At 36.9% G+C, this 23,735-nt stretch overlaps 2 protein-coding genes across 2 annotated transcripts; one reads left to right on the forward strand and one right to left on the reverse strand.

Moving 5' to 3' along the window:
• The first annotated feature begins 736 nt into the window (after positions 1 to 736).
• Positions 737 to 20,845, forward strand: LOC141717840 (uncharacterized). Its single transcript, XM_074520051.1, has 10 exons — positions 737 to 1,165; positions 1,317 to 2,946; positions 10,651 to 12,042; positions 12,830 to 13,056; positions 13,178 to 14,907; positions 16,381 to 16,822; positions 16,980 to 17,142; positions 19,704 to 19,807; positions 19,907 to 19,998; positions 20,118 to 20,845. Exons 1-10 carry the CDS (start codon positions 933 to 935, stop codon positions 20,192 to 20,194), a joined length of 6,090 nt encoding a protein of 2,029 aa, XP_074376152.1. The 5' UTR covers positions 737 to 932; the 3' UTR covers positions 20,195 to 20,845.
• LOC141721876 (uncharacterized) lies at positions 7,294 to 8,768 on the reverse strand. The gene is made up of 3 exons (XM_074525010.1): positions 8,570 to 8,768; positions 7,823 to 8,425; positions 7,294 to 7,541 (listed from the first exon to the last, which is right to left on the reverse strand). The coding sequence occupies exons 1-3, from the start codon at positions 8,766 to 8,768 to the stop codon at positions 7,504 to 7,506; spliced, it is 840 nt and encodes a 279-aa protein (XP_074381111.1). The 3' UTR covers positions 7,294 to 7,503.
• Positions 20,846 to 23,735: the final 2,890 nt, after the last annotated feature.

The raw sequence follows: 23,735 nt of genomic DNA on the forward strand, positions 1-23,735 counted from the left end.
GCAAAAAAAAAAAGGTTTATTTAATTAAAAAATAATTTTGCTAAATATTCATATTCTTGCCCAATAATTTCAATGAATAGAGGGTATTCTTTTTTCCTCTAAATTCATTATATTGATACTAAATTTGGGCATTACCATATCCAATAATCAAATCTTTCGGTCATCTCACTCTCTGAAAATACATCATTTTATGTATAAAATAAACCCATATTTTACACAAGACACATTCATATAAACTTTGACGATTCTGACAAAAAAGAAGATATTGCTAATTGATTTGTAAGTTTGATTTAAAAGTTTACGGAGATCAATGTCAAAACATATTTTTAAGAAATAAATTATGGATTCAAGGGTTTCGACGAATACTTTGTGGAACTTTTGGGATATTGGGATTGTTTTGATCAGAAAATGCCTATGGCTCTACAATTGGAAAAATGATCTCCAACAGTCTTTTATGATTTATCAGTCAGTTTGGAAACATAAATCATTTAAATTTAAATAAGTCTCGTATAAATATAATTATAGGCTCGGGTTTATCTCGTGCACTTTTCTTATTTCGTATGTTTGTTTCGTGCATTTTTTTTAATTTTATTGTTGTATTTATATTAGTATGTACTTTTTAGCACACACAATTTTATTGTGCACTAAGTTCGGGGTTTTCACGTAAATAATTTCTCTGTTTCTTGGAGTAGAGATATGATCTGGGGACATCTCACGTTCCCTCCTCTGATCGGTATATACTCGATAAGTTTCCTAGTCAATTATGTTTAATTGTTTATGGATAGTATACAACGTCTCAAATGAAATGGGCCCAAACAAGAAATGATCCAAATATAGGCAATCCAACCCGACCCAATCAAAATAAAAGTTTTTAATCTGTAAAACCCCTTAAACCCTAGCAAAACCTCAAAGCTCTGTAACACTAATTAACAATGGGGGATTCTAAAAAAGAACAAAAGAAGCACAAGGAGAAGGTTACGAAGAGAAAGAACAGAAGTTCAGATGTCGAATATGAACAAGAACAATCGAAAACTCCTCGTTTCGAAGAACTCGAAAACAAGCAAGAACAAGAGCTCAAAGACAGTGATTCTATTCAATTCGAGGCTCCTTGGACTAATTTACAGCTCATTCTATCACTTCAGAACAAACAAATGGATAGTCAAAGGTATATTATTCGCATGTTTGCGCGCGCGTGTTGAATTCAAACGATTTAAGTAGATTAGACTTTTGATTGCTATCTGTATTTGCTAGATAATGTAATAAGTAAATTTAAGTGGCTGAAATAGATGATTTAAGTAGTTAATTGTGTAATGCAGGAAGGTTGAACTTGCGTATGCTTATGTGAAGTCTAGAGTTGAAGCCGAAAGTAGTAGCAATGAAGAAAAAGAGGCTGTTAGGATTTCACGAGTAGTAGTTTTTGTTAGCGATTGGATTCAGTCGGTGTTGATTTCTTCGGGGAAGAAAATTAGTGTTGAAGGAATTAAATTTGAGTCTGAGCTGTGTTTAGATTATAGGTGCTGGGAAATTTTTAGGTTTTGCTTGGATGAGGCTGTAAAGCAGAATGTTTTGCTGGGGTTTTCGAGGGACTTGTTACAGGTTATTCAGTGGATTGCAGGGGATGTTTTGTTTCGGCTCGGTGTTGCATCCTCGGATATTCAAGTCAGGGATTTGGAAGGCGGTGTATTGGAACTCTACAAAACTGTACTTGGTTGCATTTCTTGTATATTCGTGTCCCACGGTGGGATTTCAAATGAAAATCTAAATTTATGGGTTTTGACAGTGTGCGTGGTGCTCAATCTGGTCCAGAAAATTCTACAAAACAAACTTGATGATTCTAATATTGGTGTTTTTGTCTTGAACCTTTCATGTGTTGTGGTAAAGCCGTTCGCTAAATTTTTGAAGGTCCATCCGACTAGAAGGGATAATTTTAATTGTTTTGTAAAAGATCTTTTTGAGCCTCTGTTGTACATGCTAGATATCTTGCATCCTTTCAGAAGTGATTATGGATGGAAGGGTAATCTTTGGAAATTAATTAAAGAAGTATTGTCCCAAGGGTTGTTCCACCCAAATCACATTCATGGATTTATGAGTGTACAAAGTTTAAACAAGTATATGACATCTTCTGATTATCAAAGCATCAAGGATTTAAAGATGGTTGTTAAAAGTTATCACAGACACTTCTTTGATAAACTGGAAAAGATGTTGACTGGGACAAATGCGTCGACCTTAGGGAATGTTGGGGAGCTTTTTCGTTTGTATGTTGACTGTATAAGAAAGCAGAAGGGATTAAGTTCAGTTAAAGGGGGAGGCTCCGGTCAATTCGCAGATGAACCTAATGGTCAGATTGCCAAATTCTCTTCTAGAAATGGCAGCTTGGGTACAGAATACAGTCATCATGTAAGTGGTTTAGACTCCGAAACTAGGATGTTACTTTTTGATTTCTTTGTACAATTGATGGAACCTTTTCTAGGAGAGATTCATACTTATCTTCAAGATGAATTGGAAGTTGGACCCATTTTGCCAATTGCTCATTGCACCCTTAAATCCATAAATAAACTACTTGTTAGCTTTGTGCATGAAAATGTATATGTACGCACAGAGGATACCTCTGGTGGAGCTTGTCTTAATTTCCTGAAAGCAGTTTATGATGTGATCAGGTCATTGTCTGCCAGAATTCAATACATATTTCCATCAATGATTGATTCAGATGAAAGGATACATAGAGAGGTCCTAGTCCTAATCTTTAAGGAGCTTATTTTAACCTTAAAATGTTTATTAGAAATTGAATATGAGGTTTTTGGAGATGATTTGGAAAGCTTGTGGCTCATGATGATCTCACATGGGGCCTCTGGACTCTTAATTGATAATTCAGAACAGTCCTTGTTAACTCTGGAGATAATTCAATTTGGAATCCAGCTTATCAGCCTTTATGGTGAACTTCGCCAGGTTAGTTGGTTAATTTTATGTACTTTACTTATTAATATATAAATGGATACTTAGCTAAAAATTAATCTACATGGATGATATTGCTATTAGCATATGTCGAGTGTTAAAGCCTGGAAAGCAGTGGTGCGGCACCTCCCTGACGTATTGCGCACCGGATACGTTCGGGTGCGGCGGTGCGCGGGGTGCGCCGGGAAACGTACGGGGTGCGCCACCGTGGCGTGTCGCCGTATTTCACATATCAGATTCGTGGAGGTGCGGGTTGGGGGTGCGGGAGTGGCATATATTGTAATTTTTGACCGACTTTAGTGACCCAATTGAAAGACTAGGAAGAGAGGAGAGACTACTGAATCGAATTTCCTTGTTATCTGTTATCAACCTCCATCTTCGATCTGTGTTTTTTCATTTTTATATGTATAGCATGTATGTATAGTCACGTATGTATAACTTGTCTCATTACTTAGAGCGTTTGTCTATTGTGTTGCTTGCTTCTTTCTACTGGGACCCAGTCACCAACTGTTAGCACTTTTTTTTAGTAAAATTAATTGATTTTTTCTTTAATTGGCTCTTATTAATAATGTACTCCTATATGTTAAATTTTGAGTAAATAATAATACGTTAAATATAATCAAATAATTCTTTTTCAAATAAATAATTTAAAAATGAATTCGGTTATTTAGGATATTGAACTTACTTATTTAACTACTTTATTTAATTAAAATGTGACTCTTTGACAATATTTATATTATATATATATAAATATTATTTTAAATATTTACCGTATCCCGCCGCACCCGAATCCCCGTATTTTTGAATTTGCCGAATTCCCGTATCCCCGCACCGCGCACCACCGCACCCGCACCCATGCTTCCGAGGTTAAAGCCTAGCATATTTTAACTGAAACTACTACAAAACTGCAGCACTGTGGAGAATTTTTGTGCTTTTCGTATTGGCGACCCTTTGTTGTATTCCGGCCAGCCAGTTTACCAATATATCTCTCTTTTGAGTGGGTTTTATGAACTCTAGGTTTCTGAGTTCAATTATTGAGAAAATGAGATTTTTTTGTAATTTTTTGTGTTTTAATAATAGTAATTGCAGTAAACATGCAGAGAAATGAAGAATAACAGCAGAATTAGAGATAGACTGAGAGAGATAGAAATAAGACGGAAATCAGAGTGAGACAGAAAGATAGCTAAGAGAGGAAGAAATCGAGAGCGAAAATGGTTAGTTTCTACTTTCTAGAGAGAACAGAGAGAGATTGGTGGTAACAAGTTCTAACTAATTATACGACTTTACTAGTATTGCTAAGGCACATAGATTCTTATGGCACATAGAAGAGACGGACAACTATATTTCCCGCTTCAATGAAAAAGCACGTGTTGTGGTTGAAAATTTCTTTTGACTATTTAATAAAAAAATCTTTGGCTTTTAAACTCCCTCGGTGTATTTTTGTTCTCTCTTTTTCTTCTGCAGTTCGGGTAGGGGTGAGAGTGAGGTTGTCCCATGCCAATTGAATCCCGTAAAAGACATCTAAAAAAGAGTTTAAGCATCAAAATGACCTCAGTATAGCAGATAAGAAATATTCAAATAGATGTACCACATATGTATCAAAGTTGGATTCAATGACCTTACCTCTGTATTTCTGTTCAGTTATATACACAAAAGATACATACATTATGGCACAATTATAGCCTAACTATTTGCTAAGTATCAACTAATTACTATATCTAATTACTGCCTAAATGTATTCTCAGAATCTGCTAATTACTGTTCCTGATTACAGCCTGATCAAAACTGCTAATAAAATCAGTTTATTATCCCTAATTTCAGTACTGAATCTGCTGGTTAGCATCTCCTAAATAAATATTATGATATCCTGAATAATGTAATCAGCTGTAATCCACTGACATCCCCCCTCAAATTGATGCTGGTAGATCCAGAAGCATCAATTTGTCACCTAAGAACTGATGTCGAGGTCGAGAAAGCGCTTTTGTGAAAATATCCGCAATTTGATGTTTAGTTGAAATATGTGGGAGAGTAATCACATGTTTGTCGTAAGCTTCCCGTATCGAATGACAATCCACCTCTATGTGTTTTGTACGTTCATGAAACACGGGATTAGCGGTGATCTGAATAGCACTTGTATTATCAGCAGAAAGAGGGGTGGAATGAAGCTGAGGAAAACCTAGTTCAGCTAATAACCAACGAAGCCATGTTATCTCAGAGCAAGCAGCAGACATAGCACGATACTCAGATTCCGTGGAAGATTTGGAAACTCTAACTTGCTTTTTACTTTTCCAAGAAACGAGGGTTGAACCTAAGAACATGCACCATCCAGTAACTGAACGACGAGTATCAACACATCCGGCCCAATCAGCATCACTATATCCAGCTAATTGTAAAGAAGAATCTGTTGAATATAATAATCCATGCGCAGAAGTGCCCTTGAGATACCGAATAATACGACGGACAACAGAAAGGTGAAGATGACGAGGTGCCTGCATGAATTGACTGACTTGTTGTACTGCAAAAGTAATGTCAGGGCGAGTAATTGTTAAGTAGTTTAAACTCCCGACAAGTTGTCGATACAATGATGGATCAGATAGAAGCTCTCCGTCGTCTTTTGAAAGCTTGAGATTAACCTCCCAAGGAGTAAGAACAGAATTGCAAGAATCAAGACCAGCCAAAGAAATCAGATCCTGGGCATATTTTTGTTGATTCAGCAACATGCCAGATGAAGTAGGATGAAGCTCAAGACCAAGGAAATATTTTAAAGAACTAAGATCTTTCATATGAAAGGATGCCTTGAGGTTCTCTTGCAACTCATGTATTAGGGCAGAATCTGAGCATGTGATCAAGATATCATCAACATAAACTAGAACCAATACTATTCCAGTAGAAGTTTTGCGTAGAAAGAGGGAGGAATCATATTGACTTTGTTTAAACTGAAAAGCAAGTAAAGTGGACGAAACTTATCAAACCATGTACGTGAGGATTGTTTCAGTCCATATATGGATCGACGGAGGCGACAAACTTGTGATGAAGGAGTAGTAAACATCCCAGGAGGTGGAGTCATGTATATTTCTTCTTTTAGATCGCCGTGTAAGAACGCATTTTTCACATCCATTTGTCTTAAAGGCCACTGTTGAGAAATAGCAACCTTTAAAACAGTCCGAACGGTGGTCATCTTGGCAACGGGAGCAAATGTTTCGTCATAATTAAGTCCATATTCTTGACGATTTCCAAGAGCTACAAGGCGAGCTTTATACCTGTCCAGTGAACCATCAGATTTGAACTTCACTGAGTACACCCATTTGCACCCAATTGGTTTAACATTTGATGGACAAGGCACAATGTCCCATGTGTGATTTTCGTGAAGAGCCTGAATTTCCTCTTGCATTGCTTGTTTCCAACATTCCTGAGAAGCAGCTTGAGCATAGGACTTAGGAACATGAATAGTATTAAGAGTAGCTTTAAGTGAGGTGTGAGGAAAACCAAACCGATCAGGAGGCCTGCTATTTCTTAAAGAACGCCGAGGAGCAGTTTCAGAAGACACATTTTGTGTGTCAAATTGTACAGGTTCAGGTTCTTGATGTTGCTCACGAAGTGGCAAAGTTGGACGTCGTCGCTCGTACACTAATATTGGTTTAGTTGGTTTGAGTGTTTCAGAAGTATTACTTAATTCAGGAAAGCTAGGAAGAATAACTTTCTCAGGCATGGGCTCAACATGAGTAGTGAAATATGATTGATTTTCGAAGAAAATAACATGCCGTGAAACAAAAATCTGTTAGAACAAGCATCATAGCATATAAAACCTTTGTGTGGAATGCTATATCCCATGAATGCACATTTAATAGATTGAGCAGATAGTTTATGACGTTCATGAGATGGCAAGTGAACAAAACAAACACAACCAAAAGTATGCATGCCAAGGTAAGCAATAAAGTTCTTGCAACATCTAATAAATGACGATTTTTACGTTCAGCAACCCCATTTTGCTGAGGTGTATAAGGACAAGATCTTTGAGAAACTATTCCTTTTTGTTGAAGAAAATCATGGAATGCATGGGACATGTATTCACCCCCAGAATCAGATCTTAAGACTTTAATGTTTGTTGAAAACTGATTTTCAACATGAGCAACAAATTTCTTAAAAATAGAGAATACTTCGGATTTTGAATGAAGAAAATAAACCCAAGTAAACCTACTATAGTCGTCAATGAAGGTAACAAAATACTTATACTTTGCTTGTGATATGACAGGAGTGATGCCCCATACATCAGTATGGATCAAATCAAAACACCTTATAGCACGACTACCATGAGAAGGAAAAGAAACAGATTTGCTTTTACCAAGTTTACATGTTGAACAATCAAAAGACAAATCAGAAGAAAATTGATCTTTATCACCCAATAAACCAGATTTCACAAGATGAGACAAAGCATGAGAATTAGGATGTCCTAGACGTCTATGCCATATTTCACCATGTTTATTCACACTAGTACAAGCCAAAGAAACAACATTAGAAATAGGAAAGTGCAAAGGAAACAATCGTCCAACTTTAGGCCCTTTCGCAAGGATCATCCCCGATACCTGATCCTGCACAACACAACCATCACGAGAAAAATGCACATCACAGTTATTATCAATCAATTGTCCAACTGAAATAAGACTTGTTGAAAGTTCAGGAGATATAAACACATCTTTTACTGAGGAGTTGATGTTACCAATTGCTTGAATAGGTAATTGAGTGCCATTAGCAATTTGAATATTGCACGTGCCATTATAATTGCGAACATTAGTTAAAGTATTGGGACAACTTGTCATATGATTGGATGCTCCTGAATCTAGCCAAAATAAAGAGGATGAAGTATCCTTACCTTGAAGACCCAAGGCGGAGAAAGCTGAAACAATCATTTGTTGAACCATTTCTGGTGTAAGAGTTGATTTTTCAGCAGTAACTGAACCAACTACAGCTTGATTACCGATTGCAGCTTGACCCACATTTGATTGGCGATTCTGAGGACGAGTACGGCATTCTTTAATAGTGTGGCCAGGTTTCTTACAATAGTTGCAGAATTTCTTCGCGCAATTTGCTGCAATATGCCCATATTCCTTACAGGAATAACATTGAACTTGTTGCATGTTTCTGCCCTTCCCTCTTCCTTGGGCTGCATAAGCAATTGCCTGGTCGGGCATGCTGGTTTGTTGTATCGCAGATTGTGTAGCAAGACATTGTTCTTCCCGAAGTAACTCACTGAAACATTCATCTAGAGAAGGAGAGGAAGCACGATTCATTAAATTAGAGCGAGTTACCTCAAATTCAGGACGTAGTTTCATAAGAAACTGATCTCTTTTGCTTTGTTCATGAACCTGTTGAACACTTAAAAGAGATGCAGCTGGCACTTTTGCATAAGCAATATCAGTAAATTCAGCCCATAAATTCTGAAATCCAGAATAATACTCTTGAATAGATAAAGTGCCTTGAGAATAATTAGAAATATCATACTTTATTTGGAAGCGCTTGGCTGCATTATCTTGATTGTACACTTTCTTTAGGTACTCTCACATCTCCTTAGAAGTCTTATATGGCTTTAAATTCAGCGCGATATTCTGATCAACGGCACTTATGATCCATGACATGACTCTAGCATCCTTCACCTTCCATTCAGCTAATTTAGCAGCATCAGTTGGAGCTGATTCACTACCATCAACATGACCCCACAGCTCTTTTCCCGTGACGAAGAGACGAAACTGAAATTCCCAATTGGAATAAAGTTTCCCAGTAAAACGTAGACCAAAAATATCACCATTGTTGGTTGACATTATGCTTACTAAAGAACTGAAAGATCAGCACTTATTTGCTGAACCGAAAACTAATATCCAAAGCTATAGAAACTGAAAATATACTTAAAAGACTGGTTATGGCTCTGATACCATATCAAAGTTGGATTCAATGACCTTACCTCTGTATTTCTGTTCAGTTATATACACAAAAGATACATACATTATGGCACAATTATAGCCTAACTATATGCTAAGTATCAGCTAATTACTATATCTAATTACTGCCTAAATGTATTCTCAGAATCTGCTAATTACTGTTCCTGATTACAGCCTGATCAAAACTGCTAATAAAATCAGTTTATTATCCCTAATTTCAGTACTAAATCTGTTGGTTAGCATCTCCTAAATAAATATTATGATATCCTGAATAATGTAATCAGCTGTAATCCACTGACAATATGTATGTTTAGGATTCAGATATATAAGAACTACATAAATATTTACATATCTGACAACAACAGCTGTTATTGTCAGGATCAACATCAATAATGGTTTTTTCTTGTTGGGATTATTTTTGGTGTTTAAGTTGTAGTGTGTCTAATGGAGGGTCTTAATTTCCTAAGTTCATAGAGGGTAACTGTTAATTGATTAAGTATTCTGAGAATGAATGTGCAAGATTCTCTGCAAGATGTGTTTATCCCGTGTCATATGCCATTTCTCATACATATCCTACGTCAAGTTGTATGGAGGGCCAAAGTTTGTTGTACATTCGATTAACCTATTTTCTTCCAATTTATATCTAGATTCACCAATACATTGATTTTGTTATAGAATTAATCCCAAATAGAGGCAGCCTAAAGTGCAATTGTTGTAGTAAGAACTGTCATTACCGAGCCTCGTGTCTAATAATTTATTTTTTTTAAAAAAGAAAAACTACTGTTCCCTATCATGCACATGAGCGATTCTTCACTTGCCATCTGATTGCAATCCAAGTAGTGTAACCAATAAGTTGATCCGGGATTAAGAAAAAAAGAGAAAGCAAAGTATAAGAAGAGAAAAAGGTGAAACTATATATAAGTCCCACATTCATACTACTTTTACGGTTATGAATTATCCCTTAACTTCTTAATATTTTAATTTTGGTACCTCGAGTTTTAGAATTTTTTGATAAGCCCCCAATGTGAAGTTTATGACATTTTGAAAGAAGTCACTAAAATTTGAAATTTGGGAAAAAAAATTCCATAGTCGTTTCAGGAATTTGCAGTTGCAGGTTGTCCTAATTTTAATCAGTCACTAACATTATGTTCCTATAAAAATCATTTCCAATCATGACAACTTGGAAAATATTATAAAAAGATGTCTACATATAGAACTTCAACCATTACTGATATCAAGTTATCTTGTGCCATGATATCTGAGGTTAGTTTAGATATGATTTTAAAGGTAATCCATAGTTTCATGATTAGTGGAGATCAATTCAAGGTATGTATAGTATAATGATTTAAATTTAGAATTTTAGTATAAAAGAATATTGAAATGAACTCAATAACTACCGTACTTTTGTGGTGACATGGTTGTTGTATTAAGCTAATTTCTACAAAGATGTCAAAAGTTGATATAGGATAGGCTTATGGGAAGGGCCTTTTTTAAAGACTTGCTTCCAATGTTTATCAATGTTTTCATGATTATTTGAAATTAGTTTAAAGTGTAATGATCTTTTGTATAATTAGAGTTTGAACATGAATGATCAATGACCAGTGAAATAACATACATATGTGTTGACATGGCTATTGATATTTTGTATATGGCTTATTTTGAGTACCAAACTTTTTAAAAGCATTTATAAGAATGATTATTAAATGTATAACCGTTTATAAGATTGATATTAACTGTTTCGATCTTATCCTTTGAATCTGTGTAGGTCAATAATGCGGTATTTACACTGGCTAAAGCAGTCAGACGATTGTTATCATCTGTTGGAGATAGTCAAACGTGCTATTCAGATGTGTGGAAACCTTCATTATATTCTGAATCCTGTGTCAAATTTTTGGGGATGGTATTTCGCTCACATGAGTTTAAACTTTCAATTTGTGATGCTATTATGTCTATACCAGAAGGGCAAGTGAGTGGATTTATACGACTTTTTACAACAGATGTTTCAGAATCCCTTGTCTGGATGAAAGGTGATTGTTCAAAGAATGATAGAACTAAACATGGCGAGCTAGATTCAGAAGATTGTAGTTCGCCATGCTTCAAGTTAAAAGCAGAAGTCCTCGGAAGGAGTTTATGTGAACTGTATTCACTAATTCTAGATTCAGTTACTGCTACCACAGGCAATAGTACGCTAGTCGGAGTTGCTGTTAAAGATCTGATTGCAGAAATCCGCCCTAATATGAGGTGCCTGGTTGAGAAACAGTCGGACCTGGTTGAAGTACAGCTGGACAGTGTTTATGTATTCCTGTCGACATTGACAGGGAGAACTATCACTACGGGAGATGAAGGCAAGCATGTTTGTATGTCCACTCACTGGGTTGTTCTGTTCTTCCTTCGTCTTTATATGTCTTCTAAAAGCCTATATCGTCAGGCAGTCAGCCTTGTGCCCCCGGATATATCAAGAAAGATGTCAGAAAGTATGGGTGACTCGTTGACAGCTTATTCTGGATGGGATTTGCTGAAGAGGACTACTGGAACAGATGAAGGCTATTTCTCTTGGATTGTCCAGCCTTCAGATTCTCTTCTTTCTACAATAGATACGGTTCTAAACATTTGCATTAAAGACTCTGTTGCAGATAACTCCTCCCTGATTTACTTATTTATTACCATGACTATCCAGAGGCTTGTTGATTTGAACAGGCTGATTAAAGCTTTTAAATATCTGAGAGAACGAGTTTCCGCTCTAAAGCATGAAGCAGAAGAGTTAACCAACTTTCTAATGGAATACATCCCAATATTTGACAAAATTCAGCATCCTATCTCCTCGGCTAATGACATTAATGACTGTGAAATGTCTGTTCAAATATTACCTGATAAGGAAGAATGGGATTTCAGTGTAGGGGCTGTAAATAAGAAGTCATTGTCTACCGCAACCTGGTGGATTATTTGCCAGAATGTTGATATTTGGTGTGCTTATCCCGCCAAGGAGAATCTGAAGAAATTTCTTTCTCTCTTGATTCGAAGCTCTCTTCCTAGTTCAAAGAATGATTTTGATGTCTCTGGAAAGCACTTTACTGATAAACATGGCCACATAAAGACGATTACAGCACATCAAATTTCATCTGAACTTCTCCGCAATGCTGTTCTATATGAACAAAAAGTAAGACGATTAATAAATTTAAAGGCCATGCATTTACTTTTGTGTAATTGCCAATTTATGCATTTACTTTTGTGCAATTGCTTATTTATCTGCTGAATGCAATCAGAAGTGGAGGTAAAAAGGGCTGCCATGGACCTTCCTAAATTATGCAACCTCTCTTGTGGCTTTAAAGCCAACAAGCTGGTGGAATAAATTGCCTGTTGTTATTATAACCCCTTGCTTGTAATTCCTCGGCATATTTAAAGTTTTTAATGTCTAAAGCTTTAAGCCACATATATTGAAGGTGTTATTATATCATTAGGTGTCTTAATCTAATCTTAAACAATATGCCAATTCTTTATGAATTGTACAACTTGCTGAAAAATTACTCTGATAGAGGAAAAGTTTCTCTTCTGGTTAGAATCCAGTCTCTTTTGCTCATGTTTCCTAATTGTATGCAATAAATTGACCATTGTAAGTATTTGGTGAATTCTCGACTTAATTTTTCATAAATGGAGTTTTCATATTTTGTGACAATATCATATTTATATATAGACAGAAATCCCCCATCCTTGATACTTTGTTGAGCGCCTGCTAGAATAGATTTTAAGCTATTATGCATGATATGTTACTTTCACTCTGATACCGTTCCTCTATTTTAAAACGTGTATTGCCTTAAAGTCTCTATACTATGTTTGTTGTATTTAGTTTTAAAGTATATGTTTTAGCTTTTAATAAATCTTATGAATAACAGGACAAATAGAATTTACAAGCTCCTTGCAATATGGGATATTCATATATATTGTAGTTTGTTCGCAGGCATATGGCATCAGAATTATGCGAAATCATGGAGGAGTTAGTATCATCAATATCGGTGGTTGAGCCAAATTCTTGCTCATCTAATAAGCTGCACCTAGTTAAGGTCAAGATTAAAGATTGCCAAAGTCTGCTGAAGTTTTTATGTTGGATGCCAAAAGGATATATGAAGCCAAAAACTTTGTCAGATTGTACAAATTGTATTATCAATCTTGAAAGGTACTCACTATATATGTAGAACACACATATGCCTTCACATATTAGAAGCAATAATTAAATTGTACCTAGGCAAATGCGGATAAACTACTTTGCATGTGTAACTAACTTAATTGTTTTCCAGGATTTTACATGACAGTTTTGTCACGATTTCTAGTGCATTACAACCCCATGAATGTCATGAGCTCTTCAGATTGTTTATGTTGTGTCGGAAGGCCCTTAATAAGCTCATAATGGCATCTGAAGAGAGAATGGGATCTAGTCATTTCATATCTACTCCCATTTATCATGAGAGTTTACTCCAAACTTCAGGGCTATCAATGTCACGGTCAGCAGTGAATGGGATTCAGGACAGGTTTCCAGATTGTGCTTCCCAATCAAAAGGAATGATCTTTTCCTTGATGGATCACACATCATATATGTTTTTAACATTCAGCAGAGATCAATTTATGCATGCAATCAAAGCTCTAATGAACTCAGTGAAGCCTTTTGAAGAAATAACTGATTTATGTCTTGACAATAACAGTAATTTGAATAAAGATGATAGTTGCTTGGTGTCTGCTACAGATCTGGATATATGGAAGACTATAGTCAGTCATGCTGAATATCTAAAGGAGCAGGCTCATAAGTCGCTTATTTCTCTAAAGGAAACCCAATCTGGTAGAGATGTGACAGGTCTTACGGTACAGGAAGTGAATTTATTCTCTACCACCTTTTCTTTCATCCGGGGAATTTTGTGGGGGCTAGCATCTGCTTTAGATGAATTGGACGGGGAAAGATGTCATTTAAAATCGAAGTTATCAAAATGGAAATGTGAACCTTTTTTCAGAATCAGGACTTGCATCGACGCATTTGCAGAATTTATTAGTTACCTTTTAAACTTTATGTTTCTTGATAATGGTAAGTTGCCCCATAGCTCAGTTAAAACCCTAGATCTCCCAGTATCAAAGGGTCATGGTGATTCTTTGTGTTTGAAGGAGTCTTCTAGCAAAGGGTGTGTTGATAATGCTGATTGTCATGAGAAGCAACAAAATTGTCAAAATGAAGAGGATCATTCAGCATCAAAGATAAATGACAAGTCAAACACAAGAGTTAGAGTCCGACGAAAAATTGGTGTGGCCAGTTTCTTGACCAGGATCGATTTGTTTGAGCAACAATGTCCGAAGAAATCTCAGTTATTGGGGTTTTTAAGAGGTGAGAATCTTGAAGCAGCATATTTTCTCAGACAGTTATTTATCGCTTATTCAGCAATTTTAAGGATTAATCTGCATATCAAGCACACCTTTTTCTCAGCGAGCTTGGTTCCAAGTTTGGTAAGCATTGCTGAAGTTTTGTTGCTGGAGTTTGCTGATATGGATGAGTCGCCTCATGAATTTTGTTATGTTTGGCTAGATGGTATAGCCAAATTTCTTGAAGAGCTAGGAAGGCAGTTATACTCAGCTGATGCCACCTTGACCAAACAATTGTATGTTAAGCTGATTAATATTCACCTGAAGGCCCTAGGAAAATGCATTGCTTTACAAGGGAAAGGAGCCACTCTAGCATCTCATGAGACCGAGTCAAGTATCAAGACTCTAGATGATCAAATGAAATTAAGTGAATCTTCATATGGCCAGCACTCCCTAAATGAATTGAAAGCAAGGTTGCGAATGTCATTCAGAGTTTTTGTTGAGAAAGCTTCCGAGTTACATTTGTCACCTGCAATTCAGGCAATTGAGAGAGCCGTAATTGGGTTACAGGAAGGGTCCATGTCAAATTATGAAATATGCACTGGAAATTCAAAGGGAGGCAAGATTTCTTCAACTGTTGCAGCTGGTGTTGATTGCTTCGATTTGTTTCTGGAATATGTTAAAGGTAATATCATGTTAGCTCATTTACAACTGCATCCTTTTTCACTTGAGAACTTCCCTTCGCTAACATCTTCTTAAAAATTGTGATGTGTTCATATATCCATCTATTTTGAAAGGGTGTAAATATTTGAAGTTCCACATGTCATATATTTTGTTTTAGTTGTTTTTTGTGGGTTTAATTCTAAGTCTATGATATTTATGAAGATGGTGTGTAGACAAGTAAATACAAGAAAAAATAAATAAAGACGAGACTTGGTGACGCGGAAAATCCCGAATAGGATAAAAACCGCGGGTTGAGACTCAAGCCCAACCGAAAGATATTCACTATAATTGTTTGGTAAAACAACGTGATTACAATGAAAACTGAAGAAGAAATAACATGGATTGTAGTATTTTTCTCTTTCTTTTTTTCCCTCCCTAACTCTTCTTTTCTAATCTATTTATAGAGTCCTTCTCAGCTCTATTTTGATGAGCTTATCAAGTTGCTATTTTTACTCCTCCCAAACTTCATGCACGTTATCCACTTCTTTTAAATTTCAGTTACAACCTCTTGACCTATTCTTCCGGATGTCCATTTGACTTGCTCAACACGTGGACTCTAGCTGTATCCTGATCATGTCAGCTTCCTTCCTTTCCATCTTGATCGCGTCGTATAACCTTTCTTCTCGTCTTGTCCTGATGTCTAGTCGTCAAACCACGTTGATTTTTGGGATTAACATATTTCATCATTTTTATCTTCTTAAAGTTTATCTATAAGTTCTAGTCATGATATTGTGAAGTGAAAATATATATTTAGCGACTGGAAAGCCTTCATGTACACATTGTCGCTGTACAGGTATACTGCCATAAGTATGGGCATACAAGGAACTAATGCTTTTGAAGACTTAACTTCAGTTACCTAGTAAATCTCAGTGCACGATCGATAAGTAATGATGGTTTATTATATTTGGTACATGTATCATAAGATTCTCTTTCAAAGATAGCATGTTTATCAATCATGTCTAGCTTGTTAGATGTATAATTAATTGGAGAGGGTTCCAAGGGCTGAATTAATAGATCAAATGTGAACTGTAAAGTGATCTTATTTAGCCGAATTCTTGAGATAACAGAGCCACTAAGGGTTCTTTTATTTGCTTCAGGAATCGGCATACAAAGAAGTCCATAAGTAGGACAGATGTATCTGCATCTACTTGGTAACTGATAACTCTAAATCACCAAGAAGTAACCAAGGATAGTGCTTATCATGGTTTATACTATCTCAATGGTAATTAAACCTAGATTTAAAAAAAATAAAAAATTAAGCCAGTGCTGTGAATAAAGAAAGTCGAATGCGTTGGTACTGTAAAACTGTACTTCCCTGTCAACAGATATCAGAATTTAGCTTTTACTGTATGCCTGTAGGCTGTATTAGTTGGAATGCTCATTCAACTGTATACATAAATGGGCGCAACTTTCTCACTACCCATTTCCTTTGTAGGAAGCAAGCGTCTGTCCGTGGTTGAAGGACACATCCAGAACATAGTTTCTGCTCTATTCAACATAATTTTGCATTTGAACGGGCCGAATTTGTTCTTTGCTAATACTATTCCTTATAGTGCTGATGCCACTCCTGATTCAGGATCTGTTATTCTCATGATTATTGAGGTGCTGACCCGAGTTTTTGGAAAACACACTCTGTCTCAAGTGGATGGCTGCTTTGTCTCACAGTCGCTGCGCATATCTGGAGGACTTTTTCAAAATATTCTTCAGCTTAAAGTTTCTAACGCTAATACTCAATCTAATCATTTGCTAATCCCAGATTCAATTGGCAGTGAGATCATAGAAAGCATGAATACTTGTTCCATAGATCGACAGTTTATGATAGAACTTTATGCTGCATGTTGCCGACTCCTTTGTACTGTTCTTAAGCACTATAAAAGGCATGGTCTCTTTTTAACTACTAGACATATATTAAAATGCTTTGCTAATCAGAAATATGTACGCTTATATATCTCCTGTTTCTTAGAAGTAATAGTGTTCAATTTATCCCAAAATATAATTATTATTTAACTATTTTCCTGGTTAACTTTTTTGTAGTGAGAGTCAGCATTGCAGTGCTTTACTTGAAGATGCAGTACATGTTCTAGTTTGTTGCTTGGAGATGGTAGAGGTTGATCCATCCACTACAAAAGACTATCTTGCATGGGAAGTGCAAGAAGGAATAAAATGCGCTTATTTCCTCAGAAGAATTTATGAAGAGGTATGTGTCTACTTTATAAAATGTATTAGTTTTATGAAATTTATTCCCATCAAGAAGCTTTTTCGTTGTGGTTGTGAGTTGTAGACTCATAGCTGATTTATAAAAAGTTGCAAATAGTTGAACTTTGAAGCATATTTATCTACTTTTGGTGATACGTAAATGCAGCATGGATTCATATGGATAGGAAATACCTGCAATTTCTATTATACAATATTGACCTTCTTTCAAAAAAAAAAATCATATATTCCAAGACACACATGCAGATAGGGATGCACAAAAAGCCCATCGGGCCGGACTTTATTCGAACTTTAAAAAGCCCGATTTTTTTAAAACAGATCGTGCTGGGTTTTTATAAAAATTGGGCTGGGCTGGGCTTCCTTTAAAATATGAGGTCCATTTTAGGCCCGCAGATCGGGCCGGGCCTTTAACCGGGCTTATTTATTTATATTTTAAATATTAAAATATATTTTGTGTCTCGAAATGTGAGTAATTTAGATGTCGAATTAAATATTATCTTCAACTATGAAAGAGAATAATTTTGATACTGAATTAAATAACATTATTTAATATTAAGTTAAACTATTCTCATTTGTTAACATAAAGTGATTGTCTTTTTATACAAGCTTTATATTAATCATTAAACATTATACTACATACAACCGGAACACAGGACTCGGCAGTACTACAAATCCTATTAGGGTAGATTCTACTGAGTTAACTGCAACCTTTATTTGCAACATTACCACTACTGCTGCTGTTAAAATAACTTATACATTAACAGTTTAATAAAATCTTTAAAAATTTATTAAAAATATTGTATATCTCAATAATTAGATAAAAAATGGATTTTTATCCGAGCTTTTTGAAAAGCCCGGGCTTTTATCTGGGCCTAACCGGACTTTTATCCGTGCTTTTTAAATCCGGACTTCTAAACTTCGGGCTCTTCGGGCTTTGGTCCGGGCCGGATTTTCAAGAAAAAAGAGGCCCGTTTGAGGCCCGTGGGCTGAGCCGAACCGGGCTTTTTTTGGATCGGGCTTTTCGGGCTTTTTTCCAGATCAGATTTCGGGCTTTAATGTGGAATCAGGCGTCCTAGGTGATTAGTTATTGTAGGAAGGTCGCCAAACAAGAAGCTATTTGACACCCACCAGATTGATTAATTCGTGTATCGTATGGCTAGTTAATACTTTTTTGCCGGTCTCAGTTTTTTCTTTGGAATAGTTATCTCCATAAAATATTTCATGATTCAAAGCAAAGGAGCGTACCTTTGTAATCAGTTGTGGATTTATTCAAAACCTCAAAATCCTTGCTACCTCTGGTTTGCTACTTAGTCATAAAATTTCATTTATTTATCACTTTATGGCCATGTACATCCCAGTCTCCTTGTCCGTAAAGGTAATGTATGCTTCTGAATCAATGTGCGTATGATTGCAACTCCTAAAATTTCTAATAAATCTCTAATAAATAAATAAAAAAATTCAGTCCAACTTTCCCTGAAGAGTTTCAAATCTAGACAAACTATATTAGACAACACTATATAATATTAATTGCAAATTTTGCTCCTTGATTTTAGACAAAACTATTTTAGGCACTATATAATGATTCGCTTGTGAAGAGTTACACCATTCACTTTATGTGCAAATGATTTTGCGTCTACCCATTCGCTTGATTCCTGTAATTTAATCTCTATGGCATAGGTTGTAGGATTTACATAGTTCTCTATTTTTGTGTCTATAGCTATACCCTTATATATCCAATTTTCTATATATTTTCATTCGCAGTTATCCTACATCAAATTTAGATTGCGAGTTAAGTTGTACGAGTGATGTGGTTGATATGGTGGTACTACTATTGTACTACTGTATATGGCCGAGCCCAGTTGATACTAACAATTTATTTAGTTAGCTCATACAATCATATGTTGCTCATTCTATCTCATAATATGCTGCTTCGACATTCCCTTCCCCCCAGGTGACCAATTCATCATTGGTGGAAATGTATTGTAAAATTTTGTTATTATCACAAGTTAGCAAGTAAATCACAAAATACTAACACTGGAGAAGAATGCAAATGTAAGTTGGAGATCAGTTAAAGTGATAACAACGCTATAACGAATACATTGCAATAAAACGCTATGCTCAGAGATTGTAAAGGCAGTCACTTCATACACACACACACACATCTATGTGTGTGCATGTGCTCATCTGATAAGGTGAAAAGGTGTAAATCTATACCTGATAAATGTGCAACTTAGCACTTGTTGAATCATAGAAAGTGAAAATCCCATCTAGTACTTCATGTTGCACATTCACCTCAACCGTATGCTCTGCTAATTCCTGACGGAAGAAAGACCAAGAAAAGAAAAGTTTAATAACCCTTACACTATCCTTTTACAAGACTGATCAGATGATACTTGATATTGCTAATGCACACTGCATACTACTATCCGGGTGGTGCTTTATCCATATGTAACAAAGTTGATAAAACCGTCTGACTTGCAAAAATGAATTTGCTCTAAAGATTCTACTCAATTAAGTCATTACTAATTGTTTCTTGATTAACAGTTACGACAACAGAGGGATGTTCTTGGCTGCTGTTGTTTTCAGCTTTTATCTGGTTACATAAGAATTTATTCAGGATATGGTCCCTGTAAAATGGGCATTAGGAGGTACACACGCCTAATATTATGCTACAATCTTGTAGTCTCATTATTAACTGCTCCTTGAACATTTTCTTGTACAAACTTAGTAAGAAATTTGATTTTCAGGGATATAGACGAAGCCCTGAGACCAGGTATATATGCTCTAATAGATGCTTGCTCAGCAGATGATCTTCAGCGCATGCATACTGTATTCGGAGGCAAGAAATTCTATATTTTAAATTGAAAATTTTGGTTTTGGTTTAAAATGGCCATATGAACTTCTTGTTTTCTGTAGTTTAATGCTTATTTATTTCCTGTAAATTATTTTGTTGAGCAGAAGGTCCCTGCAGAAGCACTCTGGCTGCTTTGCAACATGATTACAAACTCAATTTTCTGTATGAAGGGAAAGTTTGATAAAACACATCATTTGCTTTCCTGGGATGTTAATTACCAGGACTGCTAAATTGTGAAGAGGAGCTTGAGAAAAAGAAAACCCATGCAAAAGAAATAATAGTCTGATGGAATTCACTTTTCCGCTCCCGGTATTATTCAACAAAATCAAAGTTCGATTTCCCAAGTCACCTGAAGACATGAAGAGTTCAAGCAGCACAAAGCTAAAACAGTTTTCAGCAACAGCAAATCAAGTAAATAGATTTTTTTTCCAGCTCATATCTTCAGGGTTCGTGTTAGGTTTTTAAAACACATCACAAATGCATATTTTGGAGGTGAAATTAGAAGGTATTCATCTAAACGGCCTGCTGAGATGTAACAGCCGGATCAAAGGGACAACAATGTCAAGTTGGCAATGATGCTCTCTTTGTATGTCCGATTAAACATGTTGGCGGTTCAACACACGTTAAAAATTCAACATCGTCATCATCATCTTGTCATCATAAATTCTGAGACCTATAGTCTTGGTCTTTATCCGGAGGCAATAACTGAGCTTAGAGTATGTTTGATATTGTTGTTGCAGACAGAAATATCAGCTTTTTGCTGAAAAACAGTTAAAAAACTGTTTGGTAAAATTTAAAAATTGCTTTTCAGAAAAGTGATTTTGACCTAAAAGTTGCTGTTAGAGAAGGTAAGTCCCCCATATTGTTAGAAAAATTTGATTTTCACCTGTTGCGGGAAGCAGATGCTGATTTTACCATCAAACCTTATTAAAAGCATCATTATTTTTAATTTTTTGCATCAAAACATATACGTATCAAAAAAATTACCAAACAGTCATCTGATTTTTACAACAGCATTTTTTCCAGCAGCACTTTTCTAACAGCACAACAATTAACAGAGCCTTAATACCTGTGTGATAGTGATAAATAAATCCTGATTGTGTAATTAAATATTACATTAATTATACATGATTTGGGCTGCTAGGCCCAATAAGAAGATGTATGACATTCAGACCAAAAAAATTAACACATTGATTAGGCCTAATGGACCAGATCAGACCTGATGGAACAAAGAAGGCCCAAAAACCCTGAATATTAATTAATTTCGTAATTAATTAATAAGGGAAAAATCAACTATTGAGAAGAGTCACAATAAGGACATAAATCCTTGCAGATTAGCCTCTAAGGGACCTAGAAGGATAATGAATCTGTTTCCTACTATTTTGGACTCCAAAGTCCATTCTACCAAGTCCAATTCAAGGACCACCAACATCTATATAAGGGGCTTCACCCCACAAATCAGAACTACGTTTTTTGGCTTGATTTTCTAATTCACAGAGATACGTAGGCATATGGTAAAGACAGAGTTAAGCTACGAAACATGAGAGCAGCCAATAAAGGCCTTGAGCTCCCGAACCTTAGTAATAAATACAGCAAATAATAACCTTAGTTTTTTACCCATAACATTTGGCGCCGTCTGTGGGAAGGCACAACAACAACCATGGCGAAAATACGGAGAACAAGTAGAGCCCTTGAAGGAGGAACAGCAACGGGGACAACCCAAGTGATTTCTTCAACTGTGGAGGTACCTCCTCATTCAACTTATGCAACCACGCAAGGAGAAGCCCAGATAGGGGCAACTGAACCTCAGCCACAAGGGACGATTCCCTCGGCTACTCAAGGTACGAATCCCCAAGTTCAACAACTACATGCACCTGTGAATTCTCGACCCATCGGGTACGAATATTCAACTGTTGTGACTACTAACCCCCCTTATAGGATACCCCTTTACCCCGAGGTTGAAGGAAGTGGACATGCTGGACGGAGTGAAGCGCGAGGGCGATCGCCCCCATACATACGAGTTTTGGCTCCTATCCCTGATTTATCCCTGAGGATCAGGAATTTTCTGGTCCTTACACTGAGAGAGACTCCGAATCTTCGGATGATGAAGTAGCCCCAAGAAGGAGACGTGCTGGCAAAGAGCCGATGGCTGATGGTAGCCAACGTCCTCAAAGCACCCAAGGGACGAATCCCTAAGAAGTGCAGGAAAGGATCAGGGACGAATCCCTAAGGCGCGACTTGGAGGCGCACCAGACCACCAGACCCCCAGTACCTCCTAGGGGGAGAAATCCTCCTCCTATCATAGACCTGGATGGTCCAGTACAGAGAAGGGTTGTTGTCCCAAGGGCTGATCCAAGCAATCTTCTTCTCCTTGGAGATCCTAATGATCCTACTCCGCCCTTCACTGAAGAAATAATGAATGCCCATATCTCAAGGAAGTTCAAGATGCCAACGATCAAAGCTTATGATGGCACGGGAGATCCCGCTAATCATGTTAGGACATTCTCTAATGCACTACTGTTGCAGCCCGTGAATGATGCTATTAAGTGTTGAGCCTTTCCTCAAACCCTGTCGGGTATGGCTCAAAGGTGGTATAGTGGTTTGCCCTCAAACTCTATTGGGTCATTCATAGAATTAAGTCAGGCTTTCATTAAACATTTTATCAGTGGGAGAGTGCATGAGAAAAGTTCAGCATCCCTCATGAGCATTGTACAGGGAGCAAAGGAATCCTTGAGAGAATACCTGAATCGTTTCACAAAGGAGGCTTTGAAAGTCCCGGACCTTGATGACAAGGTAGCTATGGTAGCACTGCAACAAGGAACTAGGGATGAATTCTTCAAGATGTCTTTGGAGAAACGCCCCCCTGAAAGCATGTTGCAGCTCCAAGATAGAGCCGGGAAGTACATCAAGGTGGAAGAGAGTATGAGGAAGACCGTAGTGAGTAATGAGCCCAGTGGAGGCAAGAAGCAGAAAACTGACCTGGAATATATCGCTAAGGACAAGTATCCTAGAACCGAGCCAAACCCTGATTCAACCCCCAAGAAGGGAGGACCTGGGCAAAAGTTCACTGAATACGCTAAGCTGAATGCTCCTAGAAGCCAGATTTTGATGGAAATCGAGAAAGATCGAAATATTCGTTGGCCTAAGCCCTTGAAGGCTGATCCTGCCAAGCTAGATAAGAGCAAGTATGGCAGATTTCACAAAGATGTCGGTCATGACACCGATGAATGTAGACAACTGAAAGATGAAATTGAGTTCCTCATTCGAAAAGGAAGATTGAACAAATACACTGGAGATGGAGGGAATAGGAATAACAATGGAATAAAGAACTTTGAAGATCGTAGGAGGGACCAAGACGATTAGGGGCGGAATCCCCAGCCTAGGGGACCGGTGATAAATACAATCTTCGAAGGACCACGACCCCGAGGGCCTGTGATAAACACAATCTTTGGAGGACCAACTGGTGCTGGGTTATCCAGGAACTCCAAGAAAGCGTATGCCCGAGAAGTTATGCATATTGTTGGGGAAGCCCCGAAGAGGGCCAGGATAGGAGTAACAATGTCTTTTGATGATTCTGATCTGGAGGGTGTGAAATTTCCCCATGACGACCCATTGGTTATAACCCCGATAATAGGGAACAACCCAGTGAGAAGGGTCCTTGTGGATAATGGTGCTTCAGTGGATATCTTGCTCCATGACACCTTTTTGAGGATGAGATATAA

Source organism: Apium graveolens, chromosome 4, assembly GCF_009905375.1.
Source record: "Apium graveolens cultivar Ventura chromosome 4, ASM990537v1, whole genome shotgun sequence".
In the NCBI taxonomy this organism is placed as follows: Eukaryota; Viridiplantae; Streptophyta; class Magnoliopsida; order Apiales; family Apiaceae; genus Apium; species Apium graveolens.

Excerpts from the sequence above, each read along its gene's own strand:
- LOC141717840 (XM_074520051.1), top strand. The coding sequence starts at position 933 with ATGGGGGATTCTAAAAAAGAACAAAAGAAGCACAAGGAGAAGGTTACG. Across the intron at positions 14,908-16,380 it reads GTTTCTGGAATATGTTAAAG|GAAGCAAGCGTCTGTCCGTG; the intron begins GTAATATCATGT and ends TTTCCTTTGTAG. Across the intron at positions 17,143-19,703 it reads TCAGAAGAATTTATGAAGAG|TTACGACAACAGAGGGATGT; the intron begins GTATGTGTCTAC and ends CTTGATTAACAG.
- LOC141721876 (XM_074525010.1), bottom strand. The coding sequence starts at position 8,768 with ATGTCAACCAACAATGGTGATATTTTTGGTCTACGTTTTACTGGGAAA. Across the intron at positions 8,426-8,569 it reads AGTCATGTCATGGATCATAA|GCACTTTATCTATTCAAGAG; the intron begins GTGCCGTTGATC and ends ATTATTCTCAAG. Across the intron at positions 7,542-7,822 it reads CTCCGCCTTGGGTCTTCAAG|GATCAGGTATCGGGGATGAT; the intron begins GTAAGGATACTT and ends TGTGTTGTGCAG.